We start from the raw sequence: 18,049 nt of genomic DNA, 5'->3' as shown, positions 1-18,049 counted from the left end.
GGAATTAAAATAATAAAAACCCACACACAAAAAACAACTCCACAAAAAGACCTAAATAAAGATTAATTTTGAATAAATACAAGCCATGTGGTGCTTATAGTTGGGATACCCCTGTATAACCCAGATGATACCAAGTGCCCAATTTATGAGCTCAGTTGTTTCTTTGATATGTGAATAAAATGGCTCTATTGTATATATTGTCGAAAGTCGAACAGTTTCTCAAAAATCTCTCAGCATTTTTAGAGATGACTGAGGGGCTTATGTTCTTCTTAATCAATATAAACTACAACTGTTTCTCTGCTCTCCTGTTATTTAATCATTTATTTATTCATTCGTATATTTAATCACTTTACAATTGAGTGCTTGCTGTGTCCTAAACCCTCCATAGATGCCCACTAACCGTTGCTTAGGACTCCTATGACTCCTTTCTATTCATGGGCACTCTTGTCTTGGAACATAGTCTCTTCTGTCATTGCCCATCTGAGCACCACTGACATAAGGCTGTTTTGTACAAGACTTTTGCTGAGATTTTTGAGGGTACTAGTGGTGGATAAGCATTGTGGAGGGGAAGAATAGATGTAGTGTATAAGTAAAAATAGCATAAAACAAACAAAAATTAAATGTTACACATCTTAAAGTTTATGGGTCATCCCCTCTGGGAAATTTCTCACTTTATCTTTTATTCTTGGGTCCCACCTACTCCTATCTTTTGGAATTGCCCTTTTTCTGTCTCTCAACATGTCTTGTGTATCCTCTCTTTAGCCTCTGATTTCTGGACTGCTTAGCCCCTATCCTACCTTAGAGAACTGAAATCTGTTATTTTTATAATGGAGAACAGTTGATCTCTTTTTCTCCCTCTTGCTCATCCAGATCACTCTCAGGGGGGCTTTAATTAGTCATTGAGCTATTGTGCCCATACCCAAAAAAGTGCTTCTTCTCACTCTCTGAAAAGAATTCTTTTGATCTTCATAGCTACAATTTTTAAAATTTTATTTTTCTTCTCAGTACACTCAGATTTTGAAGAGATCAAGTCTTTACCAAATTAATAAAGTAAGTAGAAGATAATTACATCTATAATACCAATGATATTTTTTCTGGAATTTAATAAAATGATAAAGTTAATTTAAGGGAAAAACATACTCAAAGAACAAGATAAATCATAAAAAGTAATAATGGAGGACTAACTTTACCAAGAGTTTAATTTAAACAACGCTATTATTATAGTAGAAGAATGAACAGAGATGTAAAATGTAACACAAAGTCCAGAAATAGATCTAAAGGAAATAAAAAATACCAGAAGAAAATACAGGCGACTATTTATGTAATCCTGGACTAAAGAAGGCCTCTCTAACCATGGCTGTGTGTGGATTGGTGTGTGTGTATATCATTCTTACAAAAAGAAAATGATGTTTTACAACATGGATGGACCTAAGAAACGTTATGCTAAGTGAAAGAGCCATATACAAAAACTATGCATTGTATGATTCTATTTATGTGAAATGTACAGAATGAGCAAATGTGTATAGCAGATTAGTAGTTGTCAGGAGCTGGGAAGAGGGGAGAAGGAAAGTGACTGCTAATTAAACATAGGAGTTTTTGGATTTTGTTTTTTAGGGTTTTTCTTTTTTTTTTAGAGTGATGAAAAATGTTCTGGAATTAGGTACTGGTGATGGTTACACAACTTGAATATATTAATGACCACTGAATTGTATATTTAAAAGGCCGAATTTGGGGCACCTGGGTCGCTCAGTTGGTTGAGCAGCCGACTTTGGCTCAGGTCATGATCTCGTGGTCCATGAGTTCGAGCCCCACGTCGGGCTCGGTGCTGGCAGCTCAGAGCCTGGAGCCTGTTTCAGATTCTGTGTTTCCCTCTCTCTGATCCTCCCCCATTCATGCTCTGTCTCTCTCTCTGTCTCAAAAATAAACATTAAAAAAAGTAATAAAAATAAAAGGCTGAATTTATTTATTTTTTTAAATTTTTTTTTTTAACGTTTATTTATTTTTGAGACAGAGAAAGACACAGCATGAACGGGGGAGGGGCAGAGAGAGAGGGAGACACAGAATCGGAAGCAGGCTCCAGGCTCTGAGCCATCAGCCCAGAGCCCGACGTGGGGCTTGAACTCACGGACCGCGAGATCGTGACCCGGGCTGAAGTCGGACACTTAACCGACTGAGCCACCCAGGCGCCCCAAGGCTGAATTTAATAATACATGGATTATATCTCAACACAAACATTTTAAAGATAAATCTGTTCCACTTGGGATATTATGAGAAAATAATGCAGCATGCCAGTAGAGAATGTTTAAAGAAAGCGTTAAAGAAAAAGATATTCAATGACATTTGTTAAGGATGGTGCGTCAGGCTCTACTCAGGACCTTCAGGACAAGTATAGGGAACCATGCAATGGGATATAACAGTTGGGGAGAGAGATTGGGCTCAACTCTGAACACAGCTTGGGCCAGTGGCCGCTTATAGCCAAGGATCAGGGTGGGGGTCAGTGGATGGAAAATGACTAAGAGGAAACATCAGGGGTAAAGGGTTTTGGCTAAACTGACCTAACAAGATTCTTGCTAAAGACAGTCCAGGGTAATTATCACCTGGGGCTTGATGGATACTGAGGGTGGAGGGTTCTGGTCAAACTGAGTTAGCGCGTGTTGTTGCTGAAACTAGGTGTTATAAGTGTGTGAATGGACCTAGGAGAAGGTCCAGGAGCCTGACTAAAGGATCTTTGTCAAATGTGAACTAAAAATTTTAAAAAGACAAATGATTAATAAACATATAAAATGCAAATTAAAGCAATAAGATGAAATACTTGCTTATTTATTGGCAAAGATGGAAAGAAATTATAAATTTCCATCATTGGGTAGGTTGTAGTGTAATGGATATTCCCACTTACTGGTATGGACAAAGGGTAATTTGGCAGTATATTTCAAAAGCCTTGTGTCCTCGTGGTTCCATTTCTAGGGATTTACCTTAAAGAAATACTGTGTGCCATTTAAAATAAAGTAGCAAATAGTAGTAACACAAGAAAATTTTTCTGCTAGGGAGAAAAATTAGAATGTATAATAGAGGCGGCTCCTGACTGGCTTAATCGGTAGAGCATGTGACTTTTGATCTGAGTGTCATGAGTTCCAGCCCCTCGTTGGATATGGAGCCTACTTAAAAACAAACTAAAGTATAATAGATAAAATGAGACAGATCGATAGAAGTGCATGTTGAAAGGCTGGAGAGATAGGTAATTTGTATTTCCTTATAGATTCTTATCTCTATTTCATTTAGCTTTATTTTCCAGATATTCTATACTGGATTATCTGTTATAACCAGAAAATAATGGAAAAGTTATTTAACATAATACAACTTAACATGTGGTAAAGCTTTTTGGGTGGTTTTGTTTGGTGAACACCACAAAAGAAATGAGATAAGAAATTTTTTGTTTTTCCTGTTTCAAAACTAGAGATTCAGGAGAAGCTAAGTGGAAATCCTCAAAAGTTCCAGTCAGACTCTCACTCTCTAATTGCCCACATGAGTTTCCTTCAGTGGTGTATAGAGTTTCAGTATTTAACCAGTCGATGAATTGGTATTTGTATAACGTAGACTGTTGTAAATTAGACTCTGATGGGGCCGACTGGATGGCTCAGCTAAGTGTTGTACTTTGGCTCAGGTCATGATCTCACTGTGAGTTGGAGCCCCGTGTTGGGCTCTGTGCTGGCAGCTCAGAGCCTGGAGCTTCTTCAGATTCTGTGTTTCCATCTCTTCCCACCCCCCCTCCTCCCCGCCTCCTGCTCATGATCTGTGTCTCCCTCTGTCAAAATTAAATAAACATTAAAAAATTAAAAAAAAATAGTTGCTGGTGTATCCTTATTCCAAGAATTTTCCTCTTCAAAGTCAGGTATTTTAAGGATGGAGTTCTTTTTGATTGACTTGAATTCTGTTCCCCAGGTGTAACAATTTTCTTCTCCTGATTTCCTAGACAGAATCATGAATAAACTGGAGGACAAGCAGGACCAGATGATACCATGAAGAGAAGTTTACAGGCCCTCTATTGCCAACTGTTAAGTAAGTTGATGTCACATTTCTTTTAGAATATACCAATGTTATTGTTTGTCCACTGCCAGAAATTTAATACATTTTCTGGAGGAAGACCAGGGTTTTCTCAATAGAAAATTTTCCCTCTGTTTGATCTAGGTAGTTAAAGTGTCAAGCATTAAGTCATTCTATTGCTTTGGGCATCTGTTGTGATGTAGATTCCATTATAATAATACTAAATTGGCGTGTTAATCATAGTTTATTCAAGGATGAGTGTCAAAAACATTATTGTTCTTGGTTTTGTGGCAGAATAAAGGGTTCCAGTATGACCTTCTGTAGGTTCCTTATGAAGAAGGAATGTTAGGCTGTGTTTTGTGGATTTTGTCACATAGAACTTGTTACTATTCGGTGACTATAGAGCCTTTAGTTATGTGTGTTCCTAAATAATGAATGATTAAAATGTGATTTCTTTAGGTTTGGTGGTAGAATGAATAGCGTTTATGACTTTATGCATGTTGCTCATGTGTTTGGGGGGTTGTGCTACAAATCTCTAGTTGGGATTGCAATTGTTAATGAATGTAAAAACCAATACCAATACCAGTGGTGAGTTTGATGTTCAGATTTACCCACTTAAGACAATAGACATTGCGCATTCCAGGTCAAATCAAAGCCATTGGGTTGGGAAAACCTGGAGTTCACTGTGTTTGTCTGGTTCTTGCTGAGGTATGAAAAAGGTATCTTTCCTACACTGGATGGTTCCTTTTTAAATTTAGCCAAGAAAATAACATAAGGAAAGATTGAGATGCAGATCACCAGTTGGCCCTTAGAATCTATCAGTTCAGGTTATGTTGCACTTCCAGTGCAAAGCACTTTATTTACAGAAAGTATTCTGGTTAGGTTTTTTAATTAACTTATTTCTGCTACTAAATTCTAATCCCTAAAACATGGATCACCTCAGCCTGTTTTCAGCTGGTGAAATGTCACCAAATTATATGGACTCTTTCATGTTCTTTTTCCATGTATTCTATAGGACTGTGGGTTTGTTGCCTTTTTTTTTTTTTTTTTTAATAGTAAGCTGGCTTGTTAGAAAAAAAGGCTTTACAGATTGAAGAAGCAGTCAATCAACTAATGATTAACTCTGCCTTGATGGGAGAGGGATCATTTGAAGGTTAAAAAGGATTATACACACACACACACAGATACACTCCCCATCAAGAAGGGAAAGCAAGCTTTGTAGGCAGAAGAAACAGGAAATGAAAAAGAGCTTAGTAGATTTGGGAGGCAGCAAAATGTTTGTTGAGTTCATCACCTATGCTGGTTGTATGCCCCAAAGTTCAAGTAATATTATAAGGTCATGTATTATTTGAAAGGCATCAGGTAAGTATTCTATGAGTCAGAGATCAAGTGTTGGATGCTAATGAGGTCCATCCTCCCAAGTAGAGCCTATATGAAAGCTGAAAGGGTTTTCCTCAAACATCTGGATAGCTGCAGAAGTCAACTTTGTCTTAACAGTTTCATTGTTTGCAGCCTTGCCTTGAAATGCAAGCAGCCCAGAGTAGGTAGTTTCCTGCTAGTTAGGAGGTAGGTGGTAGTGACCCTTAATAAACCACCCTGGTTACTAGGTAGCTGACTGTGGGAGTCCAGCTTTGTACAGAGCTGGGAGGGTGGAGCACTCGGGCACTGGTCAATTAGTCTGACTGCAGAGAATGGTTTTCACAAGTTCATGGAGATGAGGGGTTGTTATTTATAGCATTTTTTTTTTTTTCTCAAGAGAATTGGATATTTTGTAAAACCTTAGCTAAAACTCTGGCACAATTCGCACTCAATAGCTCGTATGTGTCATGGGTTAGCCAATTATTACACCTGGATTAAAGTTATCCACAAACAGTATATTTTTTTCAGTGTCTAAAACAGACTTGAGAACTAGAGTTCTCTAAATATAGACTTACCATGTTACTTTATATAATTCAGCAAATTGATGTTTTTAATTTGGGGGGAAAAGCCTGGTAGAGTGTTCTGGTTATATTTTGTTCTGTAACAAACCACCCCAGAACTTTGTAGCTAGAAACAACAACAGTCACATATATTGCTCATGAACCTGCAATTTGGGCAGGGGTTGGCGGAGACTGCATAGTGTCTAGGATCTGGGCTGGAGGTTGGACAGCCTGGGGCCTGCCAACATCTTTTTACCCTGAGGCCTTTTCATATGACAAAGTGGGGGCTTCATGTGAGGCAGCATAGTGGCCTCATGGTAGTCAGACTTCTTGTATTGCAGATCATGACTGTGAGGCCAGGGCAAAACCTACAAGGCCTGTTATGAGTTGGCTTGGAAACCCAAGAGTAATACTTCAGTCACACCGTATTGGCCAAAGGAATCACTTAGACCAACCCTTATTCAAGGGAAGAGTTATTGAATGCCAGCTCTCAAAGGGAAGATTAGTAAGAATTTGTAATCCTCCTTAGTCTACTACAGAGAGTGTTTGTTTAAAAAAAAAAAAAAAAAGCAATTACTTACTAATGGACATGAGTGAGTTCATGAGTCATCTTTATCATCAAAGAAGCCACTCCCTCTTGAGTGCCTACTGTATTCACAGACATCTGCTTATTAGTTTGTATCATGTCATTCATTCCAGAGGCAAATGCTTCAAGATAAAGAAGTGTTAACCGATGAGTAAGTTAAGGACTGTCCCAGGGTGACCAAGTAGTGAGTGATGGAGTTGGAATTCACATCCAAGTCTCTCTGATCTCTTTGTTCACACCTGTTTTTTCATCCGGCCTGTGTGCCTCCACCACACACAGGAAAAATCAGTAGTGTGACCTCTGTGCTGTCCATATGGCTGGTTAGAGGTCGTTCTGACCCGTGGTTGGTAAAGTTTGCATCCTATTAATGATGACAGGTGAAGCTTTAAGAAAAAAATCCAGGCTTGGGGCGCCTGGGTGGCTCAGTCTGTTAGGCATCCGACTTCGGCTCATGTCATGATCTTGCTGTTCAGAGTTTGAGCCCCACGTCAGGCTCTGTGCTTAGAGCCTGGAGCCTGTTTCAGATTCTATGTCTCTCTCCCTCTCTCTCAATCTCTCTCTGCCCCTCCCCTGCTCATGCTGTTTGTCTCTCTATCTCTCAAAAATAAACAAACATTAAAAAAAAAAATCCAGGCTCTCTCTGGATCGTTGCATCACAATCAGTAGTCATTGGGGCTTATGTGTGTCTGATAGGGGCTAAGAGATGCAGTCTTTGGCAGACTGTGAAATTGAGATTTTAATATTTTACTTTTATTACAACTGACTGTGTCTAATTTGTTTTATTTCTTGAGCTCTATTCCACAGTGCAGCATTGAGTGTTTCATCCTGCCAGTTTTAGCTCTTTGGTAAGGTTTAACACATTTTATATGATACTTTGAAACAACTGAAATCTTGAGGGTGAGGGTGGTGGTGAGAACCTTCACGGTTATGTAAAAATCAAGTGCTGCGTTCATTTTTCTTTTTTACACCATAAAGTAAGTATGAAGCTAATGCTAAGAATACCTGAGTTTTTGAGTGGCAGACCTGGGTTCAGATCCTCACCCTACCACTTAGTAGGTGGCTTATGTTAGGGAAATTATTTTACCTCCATGTACCTCATGTAATATGGGATATGACCACCCATACATAAGATGGTATTGAGTGAGATAACACAGCACATAGAAGACCTACAGTAAATGTCAGTTTTCTTACCAGGTCTTCTGTCTCCAAGAGAGAGGTACAACCTAACCAGGATCTCTACTGTAACATTTACATGGGACTTTCTGATTCACCAAACATTTTCACAGAATTTGATCCTCAGGATATCTATTAAGGCAAGAGGGACATTAATTATCATTGGTCACATTCTACAGAGGAAGGAGTTGACATGATCAAGACTGCTTTTCCCAAGCCATATCACAATTTTATATTAAAAAAAAAAAAGAATAATGGAAAGTAAGGAACATCATCAAAAACCTTTAAGAACACGACACTGCTGGGGAGGCACTGAGTCCTGAGTTAGCAGATTTGATCTTTGCCTAAGTGCTAGATACTTTGCTACTTGGTTAACAATACCAAGATAATTATTATGAGCTTATGAAAGTAAGTTTTTACATACCAATATCTATTCAAATTAAAGTTGTTCGGGTAGAGTCAAGGAGTGGTTATATTTAGTAAGTTAAGTGTTGCTCTATAATCAGGCATTTGTATTTCTTGAATCACACTCTGTATTATTATTGATATAGCTTGCTTGCTGTTGAATGTCTTACATGTACTGAATTAACTGAAGTTGACTCATGTGTTCTGTCTTCATGGTTTGTTTCTCCTGATAAGTGAGAGGAAATTTTTCCCTAAGATTGAGGAGGGAGAGTTGATATAAATCATAAGTTTAGGTCAGTTTAGATCCAAACAAGTATTGACTCCAGAAACGTAGGCTCTTCTAGATTTAACAAGCAGTCATAAACATACTGCAGTATGGACACATATGAAATGAAAGATGTTCATCTCCTCCACTGCCATTGAAGGTGTCTTCCCTTGCCTTTTACTGCTTGTTCATAATATCCATAGACAGTAACAGTGTGGCAACCATGGTTAAGGGTTTGGATTCTGGATTAAGACTGCTTGGGTTCAAATCCTGGCTTACCACAAATTCTTTTCCAAATGATGTTTACCCCTTCCCATACAAAACATACCAGTTGAGCGTGCCTTCACTGCCAGTAGCTGTTGGGCTATCTGTCTACCACCCCTTGCAAATCTGTCACTCTTGAGGCTACTAAAGATTCTGCTCTTGTTGAAATAAAACAGCATGCCCTATTTAGTAGCTAAGAGCAATTTATTAGCTTGCATTTCTCTCATGCTACCACCAGTGGCTATAATAATGGTAATAACACATTTGGTATTCATTCAGCATTATGGAAATGGATACATCCGTTTCATCAAAACTGCGATTCAGTATTTCAGGCTAGATTATTCTGATTGGCTTTCATCAATGTTTCTCAAACTTGGCTTTACACTGGAATCACCTGGAAAGCTTTTAACAAATCCCCTTGCTCAACCCTACCCTATATCAATTAAATCAGAATGTTTGGGGGACGGAGTGGAAAGTGTGGCAACTGGACATCAGATGATTCTTTTTTTTTTTTTAATTTTTTTTAACGTTTATTTATTTTTGAGACAGAGAGAGACAGAGCATGAACAGGGGAGGGGCAGAGAGAGAGGGAGACACAGAATCTGAAACAGGCTCCAGGCTCTGAGCTGTCAGCACAGAGCCCGACGCGGGGCTCGAACTCACGGGCCTTGAGATCATGACCTGAGCCGAAGTCGGACGCCTAACCGACCAAGCCACCCAGGCGCCCCGGACATCAGATGATTCTAATACACAATCAGGGCTGAGAATCACTGGCTTACAGCAATGGTTTTAAATTTAGTCATGCAACATCATCACCTGAAGACTTGTTTATACACAGATTGCTGGGCCACACTCCCAGAGCTTCTGATTCAGTAGATGTGGCGTAGGGACAGTAATTCGTGCTTCTAAGTTTCTAGTGATGCTGAAACTTTGGTCCAGGGATCACACTTTGAAAATCACTGTCTTAGACTTAAGAAAGGCTATCCTGGAGCAACAGGAAGCTTTCAGCTTTCATGTATCACTTGAGCTGCCTAGTGGTGAAATGGATCTTGGAACAAAACCAGGGTGAGTTAGAAATGAGAAGGAAGGGAGAGATGTCAGGGCAGGAACTAGCAGAATCACAGTGTTGTAGAAATAGGAAGTATTAGAATTTGAAGTTTCATGTTACTCTTCATTGTACACTGGAAGTTGGTTTTTACTCTCAACAATGCCAAAGGCACAAAGAGTGGCTAGATAGGATTATAAATAAAGCAAAAGGAAAACACAAGAATGGCCCTGGGGCCCATTTCGGAACTCGATTTTATAAGACTATTTCTTCCTCAAATCATGCTGGATAATTCTTTTGCAAATCACAAATTTGAGGTTGGATTTTTTTGTTGTTGTTATGAAAAGTCTTGCAAATGTTCTCTAGAGAAAACTGGTTTCTTTCGTTCTGAAGAAAAATTCATTCACAGAGAAAAATTGAGGAAGTTAACACTTTCAAATGTGACATTAACCCAGGAAGTTAGGCATCCTTAATATGTTCTGCATCCTTAAATGTGTTCTATTGATTTAATGTCTTTTACATTTTAAGTTGTGATTTTTAAATTTGCATAAGTCAACAAACTCTTTTATGCAGATTAAACAAACCTTAATAAGACCTTCTCATTGTAACCAATTCTAGTGAAGACTGAGGAATAAAATATTTTAAAGAAACAATTTTATGACTTTTGAGAACTTTCTATTACATGGTTGGCAGGAATGTAGATGAGGGAAGTCATGCTCACGCTTGGGAGAACTGTTGACACTCAAATTTAAATGTTAACTCTTCATGAGTAAATTCAGTTTTCTATATGAAAGTACTTTTGCTAAAACATATGGTGGGAGAGAGCACAGAATTTGGATTTAAAGGGTATACTTTGAGCTCTCACTTCTCTTACTAATTATGGGACTTTGCAAACACTTAACCTTCCAGAGCCACTTTATTTTCCTTAACTACAATACACAGATAATGAGTATTATAATATCCTTGATGATTATTGTGAAAGCTAAATGAGAAGGGTATAAAAACATTTCATAAATTGCAAAATGCCTTCTAAACGTGAGTTGCCATGTTAATACTGTCCGTAAATAACTTGTTTCTTTTGTTGTTGTACTGTTGTTTAGCAAATCTTGTTTAAAATTTTTAAAAATGTGAAAGATAGTCTAGCATGTCCTCACCCAGATTTCAACTAAGTAGAGCTCTCGTGAGTGCACATAAAACCTCATTAGTGGGGGATTTTAACAAGGGTTTCTAGCTGATCAGGAATTGGCAAAATTTTGGAAGATTGTTCTGAATAAGGCAGGGTTGAACAGAATTATTTAAAGTTTATTTATTTATTTTGAGAGAAAGAGCAAGCCAGAGAGGGTCAAAGAGAGGGAGAGAGAGAATCCTAAGCAGGCTCCACGCTATATCAGCACAAAGCCTGATGCAGGGCTCGATCCCACAAACCATGGGATCATGACCTCAGCTGAAATCAAGAGTCAGATGCTCAACCAACTAAGCCACCCAGGCACCCTTTGAACAGAATTTTTTAAATGAAGAAAAAGGATTTTTTTTCAACACCTTCGTGTTGGCTTTGTAATAAACCTAATCTGAAAGTTTTCTGAAATGTGTAACCATTGCCTTTGCAAATGTGATGCACCCTGGAGACTCTTAGGCTAGGGTCCAAGAAGCTCCCAAAACCTAAAACACACTGCCCTTGCAGTGTTGTCTTTCATATCTCCCTCTCCTGTTTACCCCTACCCTTTCCCTTCCTTTTTTGGGGGGGTTTCCATCACCAGGCTAGGCTCTCTCTTCTCTTCGCTCTTCTCCGTCAGAAGTTTTTGAGCTTTTCTTCTCAAGAAAGGCTTTATCTGCTGCAGGCGTCCTAATAGCTTCTCACAAAGTGAGTTCCTTGCCTTTGCTCTGACTCCACCACAGTATCCACAGTATCACTCAGGGTACCCTGTGAGCTGTGGTCAGTCTCACTACTCACTTGCTTCCTGAGCATCTTCAATTTCCCCATCTGTCAAAGTATGACTGCCATAACAAGTTACTACAGACTTGGTAGCTTAAAACAACAGAATTTTTTTCTCTCACAGTTCTGGATGCCAGAAGTTAGAAATCAAGGTGTCAGCAGGGCTCCACTTCCTACAAAGGCTCCGAGGGAGAACCTTTCCTTGACTCTTCCATTCTAGTGGCTCTAAGATGTTCTTTGTTTGTGACTGTATCACGCCAGACTCTGCCTTTGTCCTCACATGGCCTTCCCTTCTTCCTTGTGTCTCATAAAAGGACATTCATCATTGGATTTTGGGTCCAACTGGATAATCCAGCATAATCTCTTCTCAAGATCCCTGAGTTAATTACGTGCACAATGACCCTTTTTGCCAAATAAGGTCACATTCACAGGTCTCAGAGTTAGGATGTAGGAATAAACTTTTTTTTTTTTAATTTAAATTTCAGTTAACATACACTGCAATATTGGTTTCAGGAATAGAATTCAGTGATTCATCACTTACATACAGCACCCAGTGCTCATCACAAGTACCCTCTTTAGCACCCAGCACCCATCTAGCCCATCTCGTACCCACCTACCTCCGTCAACCCAGCCTTTTCTCTATCATTAAGACTCTCGTGTCATTTGTTTCCCTTTCTTCGCTTCCCCCCCCACCCCACTTCCCAAAATTTTACCTGTTTTGTTTCTTAAATTCCACATATGATTGAAAGCATGTGGTATTTGTCTTTGTCTGATTGACTTATTTTGTTTAGTATAATACTCTCTAGCTCCATCCGTGTCATTGCAAATGGCAAGATTTCATTTTTTTATGTCTGAGTAATATTTCATTGTGTATATATACCACTTCTTCCTTATTCATTCATCAGTCAGTGGACACTTGGGCTGTTTCCATAATGTGGCTTGTGTAGATAATACTACTTAAAAAATTTTTTTCTAATATTTATTTTTGAGTGAGAGAAGGAGACAGAGTGTGAGCAGGGGAGGGGCAGAGAGAGAGGGAGACACAGAACCCAAAGCAGGCTTCAGGCTCCAAGCTGTCAGCAGTCAGCACAGAACCCGATGCAGGGCTTAAACCCACAAACTGCAAGATCATGACCTGAGCTGAAGTTGGGCGCTTAACCGACTGAGCCACCCAGGCGCCCCTGTAGATAATACTTGTATAAACATCAGGGTGCATGTATACTTTTGAATGAGTATTTTTGTATTCTTTGGGTAAATATCTAGTAGTGTGATGCTGGATCATAGGGTAGTTCTATTTTTAACTTTTTGAGGAATCTACCTATTCTTTTCCACAGTAACTGCACCAGTTTGCATTCCCACCAACAGTGTGAGAGAGTTCCCCTTTCTCTGCATCCTCGCCAACATGTGTTGTTTCCTTAGTTATTAATTTTAGCCTTTCTGACAGGTATAAGGTGGTATCTCATTGTGGTTTTGATCTGTATTTCCTTGATGATGAATAATATTGAGCATCTTTTCATGTGTCTGTTTGCCATCTGGATGTCTGCTTTGGAAAAGTTCATGTCTTCTGCCCATTTCTTCACTGGATTATTTGTTTTTTGCATGATGAGTTTGATATGTTCTTTATAGATTTTGGATACTAACCCTTTATCAGATATGTCATTTGCAAATATCTTCTCCCATTTTGTAGGCTGACTTTTATTGATTGTTTCCTTCACTGTGCACAAGCTTTTTATCTTGATGAAGGCCCAGTAGTTCATGTTTGCTCTCATTTCCCTTACCTTTGGTGACATGTCTAGTAAGAAATTGCTCTGGCCAAGGTGAAAGAAGTTGCTGCCTGTGATCTCCTCTAAGATTTTGATGGTTTCCTGTCTCACATTTAGGTCTTTAATCCATTTTGAATTCATTTTTCTGTATAGTGTAAGAAAATGATCCAGTTTTATTCTTCTGCGTGTCACTGTCCACTTTTCCCAACACCTTTTGTTGAAGACATTGTCTTTTTCTCATTGGATATTCTCTCCTGCTTTGTCAAAGATTAGCGGACCATATAGTTCTGGGTCCATGTCTGGGTTTTCTATTCTGTTTGATTGGTGTATATGTCTGTTTTTGTGGCAATACAATACTGTCTGGATGACTACAACTTTGTAATATAGCTTAAAATCTGAAATAGTGGTGCCTCCAGTTTTATTTTTCCAACGATTGCTTCGGCCATTCAAGGTCTTTTGTGGTACCATACAAATTTTAAGATTGTTCTATCTCTGTGAAAAATGCTGGTGGTATTTTGGTGTGGACTGTATTAAATGTATAGATTGCTTTTGGTAGTATAGACACTTTAACAATGTTTGTTCTTCTAATCCATGAGCATGGAAGGCTTTTCCATGTCTTTGTATCTTTTTCTGTTTCTTTCACAAGGGTTTCTGTAGTTTTCAGCACACAGATCTTTTACCTCTTTAGTTAGGTTTATTCCTAGGTATCTTACTATTTTTGGTGCAATTGTAAATGAGATTGATTCCTTGATTTCTTTTTCTGCTGCTTCATTACTGGTGTATAGCAATGCAACAGATTTCTACACACTGATCTTATATTCTGTGATTTTGCTGAATTCATGTGTTCTAGTAATTTTTTGGTGGAGTCTTTCGGGTCTTGTACACAGAGGATCATGTGATCTGCAAATAGTGAAAGTTTGACTTCTTCCTTGCTAATTTGGTTGCCTTTTATTTCTTTGTGTTGTCTGATTGCTGAGGCTAAGACTTCCAGTACCATGTTAAATAGTAATGGTGAGAGTGGACATTCTTATTTTTTTCCTTACCATAGGGGAAAGGCTCTCAGTTTTTCCCCATTGGGGATGATATTAGCTGGGGCTCTTTCTTATATGGCCTTTATGATGTTGAGATATATTCCATGTATTCCTACTTTGTCAAGGGTTTTTATCAAGAATGGATGCTATATTTTGTCAAATGCTTTTTCTGCATCTATTGACAAGATCGTATGGTTCTTATCCTTTGTTTTAGTAATGTGGTCTATCACATTGATTGATTTGCAAATATTGAACCAGCCCTGCAGCCCAGGAATAAATTCCACTTGATCATGATGAATAATTCTTTTAATGTACTGTTGAATTCGATTTGCCAGTATTTTATTGAGAATTTTTGCATATGTGTTCAGCAGGGATATCAGCCTATAATTCTCCTCTTTCAAAAAATTTTTGTAATGTTTATATATTTTTGAGACAGAGAGAGCACACGAGCAGGGCAGGGGCAGAAAGAGACAGACACACGGAATCCTAAGCAGGCTCCAGGCTCTGAGCTGTCAGCACAGAGCCTGACACAGGGGTCAAACTAATGAGCCGTGAGATCATGACCTGAGCCAAAGTTGGATACTTAACCAACTAGCCACCCAGGTGCCCCTATAATTCTCCTTTTTAATGAGGTCTTTGATTTTGGAATCAAGGTAATGCTGACCTCATAGAATGAGTTTGGAAGTTTTCCTTCCATTTCTATTTTTTGGAACAATTTGAGAAGACTAGGTATTAACTCTTCTTTAAATGTCTGGTAGAATTCCCCTGGAAAGCCATCTGGCCCAAGACTCTGGTTTGTTGGGAGATTTTTGATTACTGATTCAATTTCTTTGCTGATTATGGGTCTGTTCAAATTTTCTATTTCTTTCTGTTCCAGTTTTGGTAGCTTGTATGTTTATATGAATCTGTCCATTTCTTCTGTATTGCCCAATGTGTTAGCATAAAATTTCATAGTAGTCTCTAATGATTGTTTGTATTTCTGTGGTGTTGATTGTGATCTCTCATCTCTCCTTTGTAATTTTATCTATTTGAGACCTTTCTCTTTTCATTTTGATAAGTTTGGTTAGGGGTTTATCAATTTTGTTAATTTTCTCAAAGGACCAGTTTCTAGTTTCATTGATTTGTTCTACAAGATTTGTTGTTGTGTTGTTGTTGTTTCTTTACCATTTATTTCTGCTCTAACTTCATTAGTTCCCTTTCTCTGCTAGCTTTAGGCTTTATATGCTGTTTCTTTTCTAGCTCCTTTAGGTATGAAGTCAGGTTGTGTATTTGGGACCTTTCTTGCTTCTTGAAATAGGCCTGAATTGTAATATACTTCTCTCTTAGGACTGCTTTTGCTGCATCCCAAAGGGTTTGGACTGTCTTATTTTCATTTTCATTTGCTTCCATGTAGTGTTTTATTACTTCTTTAATTTCCTGGTTAACCTATTCATTCTTTAGCAGGATATTCTTTAACCTCCATGTATTTGAGGGCTTTTTAAATTTTTTTCTTGTGGTTAACTTCAAGTTTGATAGTGTTGTGGTCTGAAAATATGCATGGTATGATCTTGATCTTTTTGCACTTGTTGAGGGCTGATCTGTGACCCCAGTATGTGATCTCTTCTGGAGAATATTCCATGTGAACTTGATAATGTATATTCTGCTGCTTTAGGATGAAATGTTCTGAATATATCTGTTAAGTACATCTGGTATAATAGGTCATTCAACGCCATTGTTTCCTTGTTGATTTTCTGCTAAATGATCTGTCCATTGTTGTAAGTGGGGTGTTAATGTCCCCTACTATTATGGTATTATTATTGATGAGTTTCTTTATGTTTGTGATTGATTTATGTATTTGAGTTTCTCTATGTTGGGGGCATAAATATTTACAATTGTTAGATCTTCTTGATGGATAGACCCCCATTAAGTATGATATAATGCCCTTCCTCATCTCTTGTTACAGTCTTTGTTTTAAAATCTAATTTGTTTGGGGCACTTGGAGAGCACAGTCGGTTAAGTGTCTGACTTCAGTTCAGGTCATGATCTCGGGTTTTGTGAGTTCAGGCCCTGCATTGGGCTCTGTGCTGACAGCTTGGAGCCTGGAACCTGCTTTGGATCCTGTTTCTCTCTCTGTATGTTTCTCTCTCTCTCTCTCTCACTCTCTCTCTCTCTCACTCTCTGTCTCTATCAAAAATAAATAACCATTAAAAAATGTTTTTAATAAGTAAAAAAATAAAATCTAGTTTGTTTGATATAAGTATGGCTATTCTAGCTTTCTTTTGCCATCTGTTAGCATGATAAATGGTTCTCCATCTTCTCACTTTCTACAATTTTTTTTAATGTTTAGTTATTTTGGGGAGGGAGGGAGGGACAGAGAGGGAGGAAGACACAGATCCAAAGCAGGCTCCAGGCTCTGAGCTCTCAGCAGAGCCCGACATGGGCCTCAAACCCACGTGGGACTTGAACCTGTGAGATCATGACCTGAGCTGAAATTGGGCACTCAGCTGACTGAGCCACCCGAGCGCCCCTCCATCTCTTCACTTTCAACCTTCAGGTGTGTTTAGGTCTAAAATGAGTCTCTTGTAGGCAGCAAATAGATGGATCTTGTGTTGTTGTTGTTTTTTATCCTGATTTTGATTGGAACATTTAGTCCATTTACATTCAGAGTGGTTATTGAAAGGTATGAATTTAGTACCATTGTGTTACCTGTAGAGTTGGTATTTCTGGTGATGCTCTCTGGTTCTTTCTTGTCTTTGGTCTTCTGGTCTTTTTTCTCCACTCAAAGAGTCACCATTAAAATTTCTTGCAGGGCTCATTTAGTAGTCATAAACTCCTTTAGTTTTTGTTTGTCTGGGAAACTCTTTATCTATGCTCCTATTCTGAATGACAGCCTTGCTGGATAGAGTATTCTTGGCTGCCTATTTTTCCCATTCAGCATGTTGAATATATCCTGCCACTCCCCTTGGTCTGCCAAGTTTCTGTAAACAGATTTGCCATGAAACTGATCTGTCTTCCCTTGTAGGTTGATGACTTTTCTTCCCTTGCTGCTTTCAGGATTCTTTCCTTGTCTCTGTAATTTGTGAATTTGACTATGATAAGTCTTGGTGATGGCCAACTTTTGTTGAATTTAATGTGAGTTCTCTCTGCTTCTTGGATTTTGACGTCTGTCCACTTCTCCAGATTAGGGAAGTTTTCAGCTATAATTTGCTCGTATAAACCTTCTGCCCCTTTCTCTCTTCATATTCTGGGACTCCTATCATATCAGTGTTACTACATTTTAATAAATCGTTGGCTTCTGTAAGTCTGCCTTCATGATCCCTGATCTTTGTTTCCCTCTCCTTTTCAGCTTTAATATTTTACATAATTTTATTTTTATTTTCTATGTTGCTAATTTGCTCCTCTACTTCATCCATCCTTGTTTTTATGCCTTCCGTTTGGGTTTACATCTCAGTTATAGCATTTTTAATTCCAGCATGACTAGATTTTAGTTCTTGTATCTCTTTGGAAAGAGATTCTCAAGCCCAGCTAGTATCCTTATAATTGTTGTTTTAAATTCTAGTTCAGACATGTTACTTCTATCTGAATTGATTAAACCCTTTGCCATCATTTCTTCCTGTTTTTTTGAAGTGAATTCCTCTGTCTTAT

General features: G+C 38.4%; 1 protein-coding gene and 1 long non-coding RNA gene across 11 annotated transcripts in view; one reads left to right on the top strand and one right to left on the bottom strand.

Moving 5' to 3' along the window:
• TMEM108 (transmembrane protein 108) overlaps nucleotides 1-18,049 on the top strand; it is a 363,999-nt gene that overhangs the window by 186,823 nt on the left and 159,127 nt on the right. For 7 of the 10 annotated variants that reach the window (XM_042955904.1, XM_042955900.1, XM_042955898.1 and 4 more), the window contains one exon: nucleotides 3,971-4,056. In XM_042955904.1, coding sequence (XP_042811838.1) covers nucleotides 4,017-4,056 — 40 coding nt within the window. In that variant the 5' untranslated portion in view covers nucleotides 3,971-4,016. Of the gene's footprint in view, nucleotides 1-3,970; nucleotides 4,057-18,049 lie in introns of those variants that run through there. The other 3 variants (XM_042955905.1, XM_042955899.1, XM_042955907.1) reach the window with 2 other exon arrangements.
• The window catches only part of LOC122230192, a 96,228-nt gene that overhangs the window by 6,117 nt on the left and 72,062 nt on the right, over nucleotides 1-18,049 (bottom strand). Inside the window, exon 2 of the long non-coding RNA XR_006207335.1 lies at nucleotides 7,738-7,851. This is a non-coding gene — a long non-coding RNA (uncharacterized LOC122230192). The remainder of the gene's footprint in view (nucleotides 1-7,737; nucleotides 7,852-18,049) is intronic.

This window comes from Panthera leo, chromosome C2, assembly GCF_018350215.1.
Source record: "Panthera leo isolate Ple1 chromosome C2, P.leo_Ple1_pat1.1, whole genome shotgun sequence".
Lineage (NCBI taxonomy): Eukaryota > Metazoa > Chordata > Mammalia > Carnivora > Felidae > Panthera > Panthera leo.
This window is presented reverse-complemented; position numbering and strand designations above follow the sequence as displayed.